General features: G+C 32.2%; 1 protein-coding gene across 1 annotated transcript; it reads right to left on the bottom strand.

Annotated features, from left to right (window-relative positions):
• Positions 1-9,992: 9,992 nt before the first annotated feature.
• Positions 9,993-13,376, bottom strand: LOC9321686 (glutamine--fructose-6-phosphate aminotransferase [isomerizing] 2). The gene is made up of 10 exons (XM_021032792.1): positions 13,074-13,376; positions 12,816-12,988; positions 12,620-12,728; positions 12,379-12,524; positions 11,979-12,143; positions 11,353-11,710; positions 11,033-11,283; positions 10,828-10,942; positions 10,312-10,736; positions 9,993-10,219 (listed from the first exon to the last, which is right to left on the bottom strand). Exons 1-10 carry the CDS (start codon positions 13,282-13,284, stop codon positions 10,136-10,138), a joined length of 2,037 nt encoding a protein of 678 aa, XP_020888451.1. The 5' UTR covers positions 13,285-13,376; the 3' UTR covers positions 9,993-10,135.
• Positions 13,377-13,945: the final 569 nt, after the last annotated feature.

Genomic DNA, 13,945 nt, shown 5'->3' with positions numbered 1-13,945 from the left:
ATTCGATATGTCTAATATTGGTGGTGTTAAAAAATAATAAAATGAAAATTTAACGCGTATTGAAGCGATATGTTAATGATATTTTGAATTTTTATTAATGTTGATTCAAAGCTCTTCCACTCGTATGAGCTGTTAAAGGAAAAGTGACACTTAACCATGGTTATTCTTAACTAAGATAAAAACAATATAACTAGGCCTATAAAACTTCTAGATGCTTCTGGATCTTTCTTAATTACTTGTAACTCCTTGTGCTTTCTTCTTTCTTTGGTAATGGTAAAGAATAGGAGGATGTTGAGCTTCATATGTATTAGAAACTTACCTAATCTTTATCTATTTAGGCCTTGCTCTGCTGCAGAATAATAGCTAGTTTCTAGAATCATATGAGGACTGTATGGAAGCTCCATCATTTCATAATAGGTCTATCTGTTCTTTGTACTTTCTTCAATGCTTGTATGAGTTTGGTTGTATGAATGCTTGTATTGGAAGATATTGTTTTGCAAAAATTGGAAATTTTTTTTAAAAAACCAATGAGTTCTTAACCATTGGAGAATATTTTTGTTAAGATACTCTATTTATTTTTAAATAATACTAAAATCTAAAGTTAAGAACCAAATTCTTAACCATTGGAGATGGTCTAAGGTTTTATTTAACTCATAATCTGGTTTTGTGCCACTACTACCACTAAACTACATACCTGCACTAAACGTATCTTCTATTTTAGGCTCTAATCGAATAATCATTCTTTAGTCCAATTTTATATTCCTATATATCATCTATTTCTGAGCTTAAAAGATTAGACGGAAACTATCATTTTGACTTTGGCTTATCCGGAAAATTGGATGATATATAATAATTTGGTTCGGTTCGGCAGTCTGCTTTTTGGGCTCGGTTATCATGTTAAAATATCTTCCGAAACTGAACCGAATTTATTTATCTTCGGTTTATTTATTCGGTTTGCTTCTAAAGATTTCTTTTTATTGGGGTTCTAAATGAAATTGGGCAATAATATTGGGCTGCAAAAAACAATAACACAAGCACAATTCGATATTTTTTACAAACCAACATAGATTTTAGGGTTTTGAGATGACAGACTCGTGAAAGGCCGACGGCGGTGGTGATATCGGTGGCTTGACGAAATCTGCTAAACCATGGCGACGAGAGAGAAGAACTACCATTTCACAGATATCAAATTCGAAACTACTAATTGTAATTTATGTGTGTTTGAGATCTATCGCATATACTAAACCCCTAAAAGTGGTCTTACGCTTCCCAACCATTTAAAAAAAGTTCACGGTTTTGACAGAACGACATGGAAAAAAAAACATCAATAGAATTTGGATCACATACCATTTAGTTTGACCAAAAAGTTACAAGGAATAAAAAATGCGGGTACCAGTATATACAAATCAAATCACGATTGTATGGATTTTTATTTTTAAGATTACGTACCAAAACAGATGTTGAAAAGATGGTTTTTATTTTAAATTTTTATTCCATGGCATTAATAATAATAAAAGAGAAACCACATGACTCTCATATAGAATTTAATGATACATCACTTAATATAATAACAACAACAAACGAAAGGTTTCTCAGGCTTCATTATCGGAGGACGGCAGTCTCCTGTCGCGTACCCCGTTGATATGCAGTGCTCGGAGCAATTGTTTGACATATATGTGTCGGTACATAAAATATCATCAAAGCATTTTATGCCGACCTTCTCTTTTCTAGCTGACACATATATATACAGAAACTCCACATTAATATAGTTATATATATGTACAACATGACAAATTATGTTTTCACAAACCAATACTCTTTTATAATTTCTAAATCTTCTTCATGTTGTATATTGCTCTTAAAAAATCATATGATAAGAACTAATTAATTTTAATAGTTACTAGTAGTATATAAAAGAACATACCCGATACCCGATAATTTTAATGGTTGTGTCGTTTTGTGTGGACAACGACACAACCATTATAACTACAAGAAATGAGGTCACAAATATTTTTGAGAAACCCATTGCTTTGTTTTGTATAAAGGCCTGTAAAATAGTGAGTTGCTGAATATCGACTTGTGTAATTAGACTCTTAGACCCCAGTATTTATATAAGAATGAGATAAACTCTAAACCTAATAAAAGAGGAAATCTAAGAGAAAAGGTAATTATCTAACAAGAGAATATATATGAATAAGAATATAGGATATATAGAATATATCCCAATAAGGCCTATGGGAGAAAACAATTTGCTTTGCAATTTTCCCAGATCTTGAAAAAGCTCTAATTATAGAACTCTTCATCTTGGGATTGACCACATAAATCCCATTATTTTACTTCCAAAATAATCTCTACATTAATGGGATTTTGTTTTAATTTTCTTACCAAAAACAACTTGCCGTTATTGGTCAAAAACACTATATTTGGGTAAATTTACAAATTATTAAAATAAAGCTTAAAAAATTTTATTAGTAAAATTTTATCGATAAATTAAAAATTTATAGAGAGATTTTACTAATTTTGTAATTTCTTAAAGACTTTCTATCTAAAAATAAATTTTTTCTTTACAAGCAATATCTTTTTAAAATCAATTACAAGTAGAGAAACAATTATTAAGTTTAAAAAACAACACAAACTTTTTTCGAATAATAGAGTCATATTTCATTAAATATTTTACATATAATATTTTAAATATATATAGTAATTCATATATGACATATATAAATTTATATCATATATATATATATATTAAGTTAAATATACTTACATATAAGTTTATACAATTATTAATTTATGATATAGATGGGACCATATGTTTACATGATATTTTCAAAAAAAATATTATCTTATTAATTTATCGATTTACTAGGGGAGGTCCCCGCGCCTAGCGCGGGGTTGTATGTTGATTAAGACCAGAATTAATAATTAATATTTAGGGTTATCAAATTAGGGATATTTATTGAATTAATTTTGTCAAGAGTCTAATTTTTATAACGACATTAATATAGAATTATGGTAAAACGCTATAAATTTTGATATATATTATTAGTAATCAACAATTAATAGTGTTTTTGAATCACAAATAATTATTAGTGTTTATATCTTGATATATATAATAGAATTAAATATAAAAAATCTATATATTTAAACCAACAATATATTAGCAACGCCCCGACCGCCACTGTCCATGGGTTCCCACGTCCAGTCTCGGTCTTTAGGCCCATCTTCTTTGTTTTGTCGTACTCTTGATTTTATGACATATTCATGCTTACTCGTTTCTTTCATATTAGCAACGCCCCGACCGCCACTGTCTGTGGGCTCCCCACGTCCAGTTTCGGTCTTTAGGCCCATCTTCTTTGTTTTGTCGTACTCTTGATTTTATGACATATTCATGCTTACTCGTTTCTTTCATATTTGTAATGCCACAACCGCCACTGTCTGTGGGTTCCCACGTCCAGTTTCGTTCTTTGAGCACATCTTCTTGGTTTTGTAGTACTCTTGGTTTTATGACATATTCACGCTTCCTCGTTTCTTTCATATTTGTAACGCTCCGACCGCCACTGTCCGTGGGTTCCCCACGTCCAGTTTTGGACTTTAATTTGGGCCCATCTTCCTGGTTTTTGTTGTATTCTTGATTTTATGACATATTCATGCTTTTAGATTGTATGTCACTGGAGTTTTTCGTAGTTGGAAACAAATAATTGAAAAATATAATCTCTTACCATATCTCTTACCTATCAAGTAAGTCATCTTGCTCTTTGAAGTAGTTATGTACGTAAAATTTCAATGGTATAGAAACAGGCATCTCCTTTGTATATATCGTGTCATATTTATCGTCCCTATTGTAGTATCTTTGTCTCTACCTTCGCCATTGGTCGCTGCGTAACCCTTCAGTTGATCTCTTGTTTATAAAACCCATATAAAAAGTTGTAAGAGAAATATAATTTTCTTAACTGTATCGTATATGTATTTGTAGTATATTGATCTGAGATTGCAAAGATGTATGCCTATCAAGAAGCTCTTAGCAAAGTAAACACTGAAGATAGGTACTAAAAATGAGAGGGTTACAGAGAGCAAGTATCTATCCATTAGAAACCACTATGTGCAACTGAGAATAATTCATATATGTACATACATACACATGTATACAACGTATTGAAGCTTTTAAATTTAAATATCGAATGCTACAAAACAGGAAAATTGCTTGTGGAGAAAGCAATATGAACATGGCCACATATATAACAAATAACCGATTATGCTTGTCGTAGATCATTCTCTTTCAAACCAAAAGTTTTACCTAAACAACATATCAAGTGACTCACAAGAGATACTTAAGAGCCATATCCTAAAAATATCCGGCAAAGCAAAAACGCTCCAGGTTCGAGAAGGAAGTCATTGGAAAATTTGAGTATATACCAAACTGGAGAGTAATTCGGCTACAAAGAGAGATGTGTTGGCTTTGAAGAAAAAGCTATGTGATGCTCTACCTTTTATTTATGAATTTTATGCTATGAATATATGTTTTTGTTAGGGTTCAACTTCATTCTCCGGATTAGAGACTTATATTCATCCGACAAACAATTCGATGTCACAATCAACGCTACAAAATTGGTGGGTTCTCTCTATTAACAAAAAAAAAAAATTATGGGGTATATATATTTTTTTTTTGTTTTGTTAGATCCATACGACGAAGAACATGACGAAGAACACCAAAAATTCTCATCAATCCGGTACGTTTGATCTTATTTTTATTAGTTTAACAATTACGGTTATGTCCGAATCTGAAATAACCATGGCTCCAGACTCCTTCACACCATGGCCACATATCACCGGAGTGGAGACGATTTCAAATTCGGAGCTTCTCTTCGCATTTAAAATCATACATATGGTCTCTTTGTTTCGGGTTCCCTCTACAATAATTAGTACATATTTCAAAACTGAGCTACAAAAGAGCACATTGGATTTTGGTAAACATCAAGATTGCTTCCTACCTTCCAAGAAACATGATAGACTAATTCACATCCAAGACCAAACATTAGCCACATAAAGCCTGAATCAAATTAAACGATCTTAGGATGCTCTTCATAATCCGTAAGTTAAAGAGACTTGCATTAATATTGCAAATTAGACTCTAGAGATCCACAATGGTTAATCAGAGTGTATCAAAGACGACGAATAAAGCATGAATTAGAATATCAGCAGAGGAAGCACACAAATATTCAATAAACGTAATCAATCACTGAGAATAGCATGGACCCAACTTTTGAAAGATTCATAAAAAAGGAAGATTTTTCCTATGCAACAATATTCAAACAATGAGAAGATCAATGATTGATGACTAACCATACAACCGAAGCAAAGCCATAAACAGAAACGAAAGTACTAAAGAGCCACAACAGCAGTTATACGACATTTGTTTCCTCGCACTGGAAACAATGACGTGCTTCCATAAATCCAATCTAGTTTTTATGGAAAACAAACCTGCATTCATAATAAACACTACTATTAATTATTATTTTTTTATGCAAGAATTAAATGGCAGTATAAAAAATTCAATGGTTAGTGCCGAAAAAAAAAGCAAGGATTAGTTATGATATCAAATCAAAATTAAATATCAAGCAAGGTATTTACATAAAATTAAGGCAGTGGAGGATCTAAGAATTTTTTATATGACAATATCTACAACTAAACAAAGAAAATTTATATATTTTTAAAACAGAATCATTATTTGTTTTTTTGGTAAGATTAAAACCGAATCATTATCATATTAGTAAAATTATCATTTATTTATTATTATCCACGTTAATTTAAAAATTTAAGAGAATATCTGCTTTTTTCTCATAAAAGGATGGAATAATAACATAACTCTTTTAGATTTATAACTATATTTGACATTATCATATTAAATCTATTAAGATAAATATATTTCTTTTTGAAAAATATAAATAAAATGATAATATAATTATTATAGATTTACAATTATATTATTATCCATGTCAAAATTTTAAAACATTTTACTTTTTTCTCACATAGGAAGATAGAACAATAACGTAACAGTTTAAGATTTACAACATAAAAATAATATCAGAATTGGAACGCCAAATCATAATCAACACAATTAACACAACTCTAATGGGAAATTAGAGTTATCTTGTGATTAAAATACTAAACAAACAAAACTAACCGAAACAAAACAAAAGTCTTCCTTTCAAAATCATTAACGTGACGGATTGCTGACTGATTAAGTTAAAGTTTTAGGTATTTAAAGATCTAGAAAGATGATTAAGGTTAAACATTTTTATATATTTTAAACAACGTTTGAATGTTGACAAAAAAAAAAGAAGAAAGTGTTGGGACCATCGGGAGAGACAACGTTGAGCAGCTGCGAAAGAAGCCAACGTTGTCTATTATGTTCCTCACAGTGTTTGATTTGACTTTTGATGACATTACACTCCTGTCCACTTGTTGTCTCGAAAGTTCATGCAATGGAAAATCATTAAACAAAACAATTTACTTTTATGTATAAATCCTAGGGAAGAACCGATCAAGCTAAGATCAATGGTTGTGGTTTTAGTACCGTATACTTCTCAAATATACCCGTTGAATAACGGAAATCCGCAAGACGGGGAGGAGACGAAGTCAACCTAGCTGGCAAAGGAGCTAACCCAACTCCTTTGGTCTTATTTATGGTCATATGTATTTAGCAAAATATGGTATACAAACCGAACCAATCAACAACAAAACCTGGTTTTAAATTGTTGTATATTTCTCAAAAGTCAAAACCCATAATAACCAATGGAACAGAAGAAGCTAATGCAGAGCATACTTACGCTTGGAGTAAAGAGTGATGCAAGCTTCCATTGGCACACCCGAAAACGCATCAGAGCATGGAAAGAAACCTAAAAACCAATAAATTAAACAATAATTAAATCTTAGTGCATGGAAAACGAATCCTATACATACCAAAGTCCGAATCTCAGTGCCTTAGAATGACCTCGATACCAAAAACTTTAAGTTACTACTTCCATATATGTAATATTTTAGTTTGGGGAGAGAGATTGGCAACGAAGAGTAATTCCTGAATTTAACAGCCAAGTTTGTTATCCCTAATCTAAAGAGAAGAATACTTAAATTGTATTAACGACAAAAATTAGCCTCCTCTGAAGATTCATCCCTGTAATAAGTCATCTTTCTGACTTTGTGGCAACTGTGTTATCAAAAGTTGAGTGTTTCTTCTGAAAAAAGACATATTTGAAAATAATAAGAGCATGTACCTCAACAAAATCGGGAGGTACCTCATCTTTTTACAACAAAAAGAAACATACCAAACCATCGATGATTACCTTCTCAAAAGTTGAAACCAAACTTTTTGATTATAAAAATTGATTAGTGGTGAAAATAGTGAAACCATAAATACAAAAAAAAAAAAATCAAATTTGTACATATAAACTATAAGATCACCTGTTTATTCATTGAATTAGGTCCAAATTTTCCATACACCAGTTCACATCGTCCCCTCCATACATCCACCCTACAATAAAAAGAAAAATTAAAATTAGGTATAAGCAAAAAAAAGTTTGAAAAAAAAGAACAAAAAAAACAAGGATTAGCTATGATCTGAAATTGAATATCATGAGCAAGGTATTTATATTGAATAGGAGGCGATGCATGATTTAGGGTTTCTAAATTTTTCGACGATAAATACAAAAAAAGAAAAGAAAATTTACATATTTTAATAAGCAAATCACTATCATAATAATAAATATTTGTAAAACTGCCATTTATTCATTGTTATCCATGTTTATTTAAAATAATATTTACTTTTTTCCGTAAAAATATGGAATAATAACAACTATTTTAGATTTACTACTATATCTGATACTATCTTATAAAATATATTAAAATTTAAGGGAAAATTCCTTTATGTTTCAAAAATAAGGCGGAACAATAATATAATTTTTGATTTACAATAGATAGACATGCATGGTATCCATATGCGTCATGTCACGCTGATCCATATTTTTTTCCAAAACTCGATCTAATTGCTATTATGTGCAAAAATCACCGCCGTTCACGTTCATGTTCACGTTAGCACTCCATACCTTAATTCACATGTAAACCTCTCTGCCTATCTCTGACTTCAGCTCTCTCATCTTCGAGTCTCCCCAAGAAAGTTTTGACACCACACCAACATTTCATTCGTCAAAATTAAATCGAGTTTGCACAAGGTTACAACCGATTAATAGGTGGTCTTCTACCTTCTATTTACGATTTTATGCTATGAATATATGTTTTTGTCAGGGTTCAAGTCAATCTCCGGATTAGAGACTTATAATCATCCGACGAACAATACGATGGCGTGATAACCGTTTTTAAATTGGTGGGTTCTCTTTCATTGATCTACATATTATTTTTTTTGTTCGTTTTTTTTTCCAAATATTAGATTGAAACGACGACGAACACGACGATCATACCAGAAATTTCATCTATTCCGGTACGTTTGATCTTTATTTTAATTAGTTTAACAATTAATAGCCGTTTACGATTAATTTCGGATATCTAAATCTTATTAATTTGAGTAAGGTTAGAATAGTATACTTTTATGTTTATATTAATGCTCCGATTAATAATTTTCGGATATTTGACATTATCATCTTAAATATATCAATATTATAATAAATATTTTCCTTTTCCGATTTTTTTTTTTTTGGTATAATTCCTTTTCCGATAAATTATGAAACAGATCTGTTTACACAAAAGGTAAAAAAAAAAAAAAAAAAAAAAAAGGTTATGACGATAGGAAGTTAATGTATTTATAGGAGGTTAAATATGTGTTTCTAGGGTTAACGATTTAACATATAGTCGGTGTAGTTGTATATTTTGTTCGGCCCATATTGGTTAAACGGATTACACAATGTGGCCTTTTATTTAAACGAAAATCATTTAATATAATTAGATTAAAAACGGAAAAAAAACAAGAGCTCAACAAGAGCCGTGAGTCTGACACGTCAGCAAAAACACTTCTTATATGTAAATTTTGTTGCGAATATGTAAACATTATCGTATAAAAGTAAAAATGCTATAATTTAATAAAATAACTAATTAATATTCGAATTTAATAAAGGGTATTTAAGTAATCACATAAAAGCAAGGGCTCAACAAGAGCTGTGAGGCCGACACATCAGCAAAAACACTTCTCAAATATTATTATATATAGAATTAAAAACGGAAAAAAAACAAGAGCTCAACAAGAGCCGTGAGTCTGACACGTCAGCAAAAACACTTCTTATATGTAAATTTTGTTGCGAATATGTAAACATTATCGTATAAAAGTAAAAATGCTATAATTTAATAAAATAACTAATTAATATTCGAATTTAATAAAAGGTATTTAAGTAATCACATAAAAGCAAGGGCTCAACAAGAGCTGTGAGGCCGACACATCAGCAAAAACACTTCTCAAATATTATTATATATAGATGTCATATTTTACACTGATCCCAACTCGGGACCTGAAGAATTTATTAATTTAGAGAGATTATTAATTTATAGAGTATTAATTTTTAGAGGTTTTACTGTATAAACTAGGTATGAAATTTCGGATTTCCGATCGGATTTGTTTTGGGATTTTTTTGGATTGAGGTAATTCGGATAGATAAATTTCGTATCTATTCGGATTTATTACTACTAATTGGTTTGGTTTCGGCTAGGATAAGGAGGTTACGGGAAGAAAAAACAGTAAGAATTTTCGGATATTTAAGTTATTTAGGATATTTAGTATTTTTGGGTATTAAATTATAAGTAAATATAAATTGGAAATATGATTCTATTTCAGATTTTCAGTTATCCTATTCGGTTTTTGATTCGGTTGAAATTCGAGTAGAAACATTAAAAATTTATTCGGTTTTATGACTATTTGGTTCGGTTTCGGAACCGGATTTTTTTTTTTGGTTCCAGTTCGGTTTTCGAGTTTTATGTCCAAACCTAGTATAAACTAAAAAAAAAAAAAATTATTGTTTTCGGCTTTTAGACTCAAAAGCGTGGCAAAGTAAACGATGGTTAACATAATTAAAAACAAACACTCCCAAGGCATGAGGCAAAACTATACAAGCTAGAGTCATTCTCTTTAAGCTCTCTATTGAGTAGTCACACTCTTCGCCAGATTCCTCGGTTGATCAACGTTGTGACCTCTCAAAACAGTCAGATGATAAGCCAACAACTGTGCACCAAGAAAACAAAAACACCATATTAACGCGTCGAAAGCCAAAAAAAATAGAAGTTACATAGATTGATGTAGAGATGAGATTTTACCTGTAATGGCACTATATTAACAACAGGTTGTAAACAATCTTCAACTTGAGGTACTTCGATTGCTCGACAAGATCCACTCGAGCTTACTGATGCAGCATCACCTTTTGAGCACATTACTATTAATCTCCCTTTGCGTGCGTGAAGTTGCTGAATCACAGACTGTTGTTTGCTGAAACAAGCATCACGAGTGGCGATCACAGCAATGGGAAGATTCTCATCAACTAAAGCTAAAGGTCCATGTTTCATTTCTCCTGCTAGTATTCCTTCACTATGCATAAGTGCTACTTCTTTTACTTTCAATGCTCCTTCTAAAGCTGTTGCGTAGTTGTATCCTCTGCCAAACACAAGCAGTGACTGCTCATCTATCAAAAGTTGTGCGAGATCTTTCATTTCCTCGTCTAGCTTTAGTACTTCCTTAACCTTATCTGCAGTTAGATATGATATTATACACTAAGTTGCTTAAAAACAGTCTTAAGAAGAAGCAAGCAACTTTTTCGCTAATTTTACTTAACTTACACGGCAAATCAAGTAGTCCATCGATTATAGCTTCCCGTCTCTTTTGGCTGGAGATTGTGTCACTTCCAATTGCTAAAGCTAGCATAACCATTACCACAATCTGACTTGTGTATGCCTAATAGTGTTTGAGATAAGCACAAGTTTTTCTTAATCTCCAAATCTGGAAAAGTATACGTATATATATTAAGAGATTCATGAAAACTACCTTTGTACTTGCGACACCAATCTCAGCTCCTGCGTTTATATGAACACCACAGTGTGTTTTTCTAGCTATCGAGCTCCCAACGGTGTTAGTTATGCCGACACATAATGCACCGTTTTCCCGAGCATAGTCCAAAGCAAGTAGTGTATCTGCGGTTTCACCAGACTGACTCACAAACACCGCAGTATCTTCTCTGTATATTGGACCTTGCCGGTCCCAGAGATCACTAGCAATCTCCATGCTGACTGGTATACCTATGGAAAGAATCAAGTTAGCAGAGTCAATTCAAAATCAAGACAACCCATGGTTTTAGTAGCAATTACCAGAGAGTTCTTCAAGGATAGGTCTTGATGCAAGAGCGGCGTTGTAACTTGTCCCACACCCAATAAAAACTATACGCCGGCTGCGTCTTATGGTCTTTAAGTGATCTTTCAACCCACCTAGGAGGACTGTTTTTGTTTTGCGTGAACCACCGCGTATAAGTCGGCCTCTCATTGTGGTAGTTAAAGATTCCGGCTGCTCGTGGATTTCTTTTTGCATGTAATGATCATATTTTCCCTTGTTTATTTGCTCCACCTCCATTTCTAAAACAGATAATGCACGTTCCACTGAAGCAATTCTCGATATACCATTACGCCTTCCCCTCTCGTTTTCAGACTTAAGTATAGTCACACCTCCATCCTGTTAATAAAAGTGGAAATGGTGAGCACATAGCTAAAGGATATGCATGAGTTCTATAATAACAATTATTACTCCAAATTGGACAATATTAACAACAAATGGATATTAATAAAACGTTTTAGTTGCTACTTGTGAATGCTACACATATTCTCAGTGATCAGTCAATATGATTCGTTAGTCACAGACTAGAATTCAAAATTCATGCTTAAAATTTGGTAGGGAATGAACACATACTGATTAGAATATTATAATTGAATGATTGTTGTACCTTGAGGTGAACAACTTCGCCATCTTCAATCACCAAAACTTTCTTTGTGTGCTCAACAAGAGCATGCGGATCACTTGATAGGAAAAATTCCTTGGGATGGTCATTCTTAGAAAGAAAGTGAGCATCTTGAAAAACATGACTATTGCTCTTGCCTTGATCTAGCTCCTACGAAACCATGCAAAAGTAAAGGTATAACCGCAGTTGCATACAAACCCGAAAGATTTCGATCCTGTGAGTGAAAAAGCCAGGCGAAAAAACAACGTAATGATCTGAAGCAACTCTACACTATTCCATGCTAAAAGACGCAAAGAGTGACTAGCTAAAGAAAATGCTAAATTCTACATTTCAACCGAGAACAATGAAACGTCCCTCTTGATTCTAGTGACAAAGAGTTACTTACTTTAACACCTAAAAGCAACGGGCTACCAAGCTTGCACGCAATCAACTCGTTCGGGTAATGCCAGCTTTTAAATATAAGAGCATAAGCTCCTTCAAGATGCCTCATCACTTCAAAGACAACTTCACAAAATTGAACAGTCTGTTCACCTACACACAGATGTGTCCCATGAAAATATGAGCATACTAGCTAAATTAAAACAACAACACTAACTTTTAAATCTCACATCAGCATTATTAGTTACCTTCTTCATTAGCTTTGTCAAAAACAAATTTAGCAAGCTTTGGTATAACCTCAGTATCTGTATCCGAATCAAAAGTAAATCCATGCCTCACTAAAGTTTCTTTCAACACCTAAACAACAAAAACAGAATCAAAATAAGTTCATTTCTTTTAAAAGACTCTTTTATACATAAGAGAAGAGAAGTTAAAGAACCGAACCTCATAATTAGTGATAACACCATTATGAACCACCAAAAAATCATCTCCAGGACCAGAAGATTGAGGATGACTATTCCTTGGAGCTGGCTCACCATGTGTAGCCCATCTAGTATGTGCAATTCCAGCATGAAAGTAGAAAACTTCATCTAAGTTTAAATCTGTATTCGTAATCTCTGCAAATTGAAAACAAACACAAACTCATCATTCATAAAGGCTTCAACTTTGGATTCAAATCAGAGATCTAGAGAGAAAAGTAACCTTCGTTTACAGAATTAACGAGTGATTCAATGTTTCCTGCTTGACGAAACACAAGAGGAGGGGAAGAGATTGTTGAAGAATCATCAATTGCGATTCCAGCTGAATCATAGCCTCTGTATTCAAGACGACGAAGACCATTGAAGAGAATCTCGAGAATGTATCGTCTCTCTTTGTTAGCGTGAAAATTCAAATACGCGAAGATTCCACACATTGTTTTGTTTTGTAATCTCTCTTTCAGAGTTTTCGAGGAATGAATGAAGAATTGAGAATGAAGATGAAGAATAAAGGAACGGTGAGATTCTAATTTTGACTCAGATTTGGAGGGTTTGACTTTGTAAATATGATTTACAAGTTTGGATATTTTTGTCTTTCTGACTTCTGTCAGGGACTATGACGTGGAGGGACTTGATTGGATGGAGCAGCGAGTTTGCTTTTTTTTGTTGGAGTGGGTAATGCAGCGTTCACCGCTATGCGTGGCACGTGTCACGTGATGTTTCCTTTTTTTATTTCTTCTTTTTTGTCAAAAGGTCAAATCAATTTTGACGGGCCCTCACTTCTCACACGGACACCCATAATTCACACTTATTTGATTTTAATGGATGTGTAATTTGATTTAATTAATGATTTAAATTATGTACAACGATATACTGGTATTTGATTTTATATTTGTAAATCAATGTTTAATAGCTTTTAAAATCTAGAATTATTCAAATAAGAATTGAATTTTTTCATTAAAATCAAATGTTATTCAAAATTAAATATTTTTAAAAAAATATATTTTAAAATTAAATTATTTAAATGAAATCTGTTAAAGTTTCATAAGTAAATTATAAAAATCAAAATTTCAAGTACACTGCATAGATTTTAAAATT

This window comes from Arabidopsis lyrata (assembly GCF_000004255.2).
Source record: "Arabidopsis lyrata subsp. lyrata unplaced genomic scaffold ARALYscaffold_3, whole genome shotgun sequence".
NCBI classification, from domain to species: domain Eukaryota; kingdom Viridiplantae; phylum Streptophyta; class Magnoliopsida; order Brassicales; family Brassicaceae; genus Arabidopsis; species Arabidopsis lyrata.
Note: the sequence above shows the minus strand (reverse complement) of the source record. Positions and strands in the feature narration are given on the sequence as shown.

Bases quoted from the DNA above. Each gene is read 5' to 3' on its own strand.
- LOC9321686 (XM_021032792.1), bottom strand. From the start codon at position 13,284: ATGTGTGGAATCTTCGCGTATTTGAATTTTCACGCTAACAAAGAGAGA. The intron at 12,989-13,073 runs GTTACTTTTCTC...TTCAATTTGCAG, and splicing joins CGTTAATTCTGTAAACGAAG to AGATTACGAATACAGATTTA. The intron at 12,729-12,815 runs GTTCGGTTCTTT...TTTGTTGTTTAG, and splicing joins GTGTTATCACTAATTATGAG to GTGTTGAAAGAAACTTTAGT.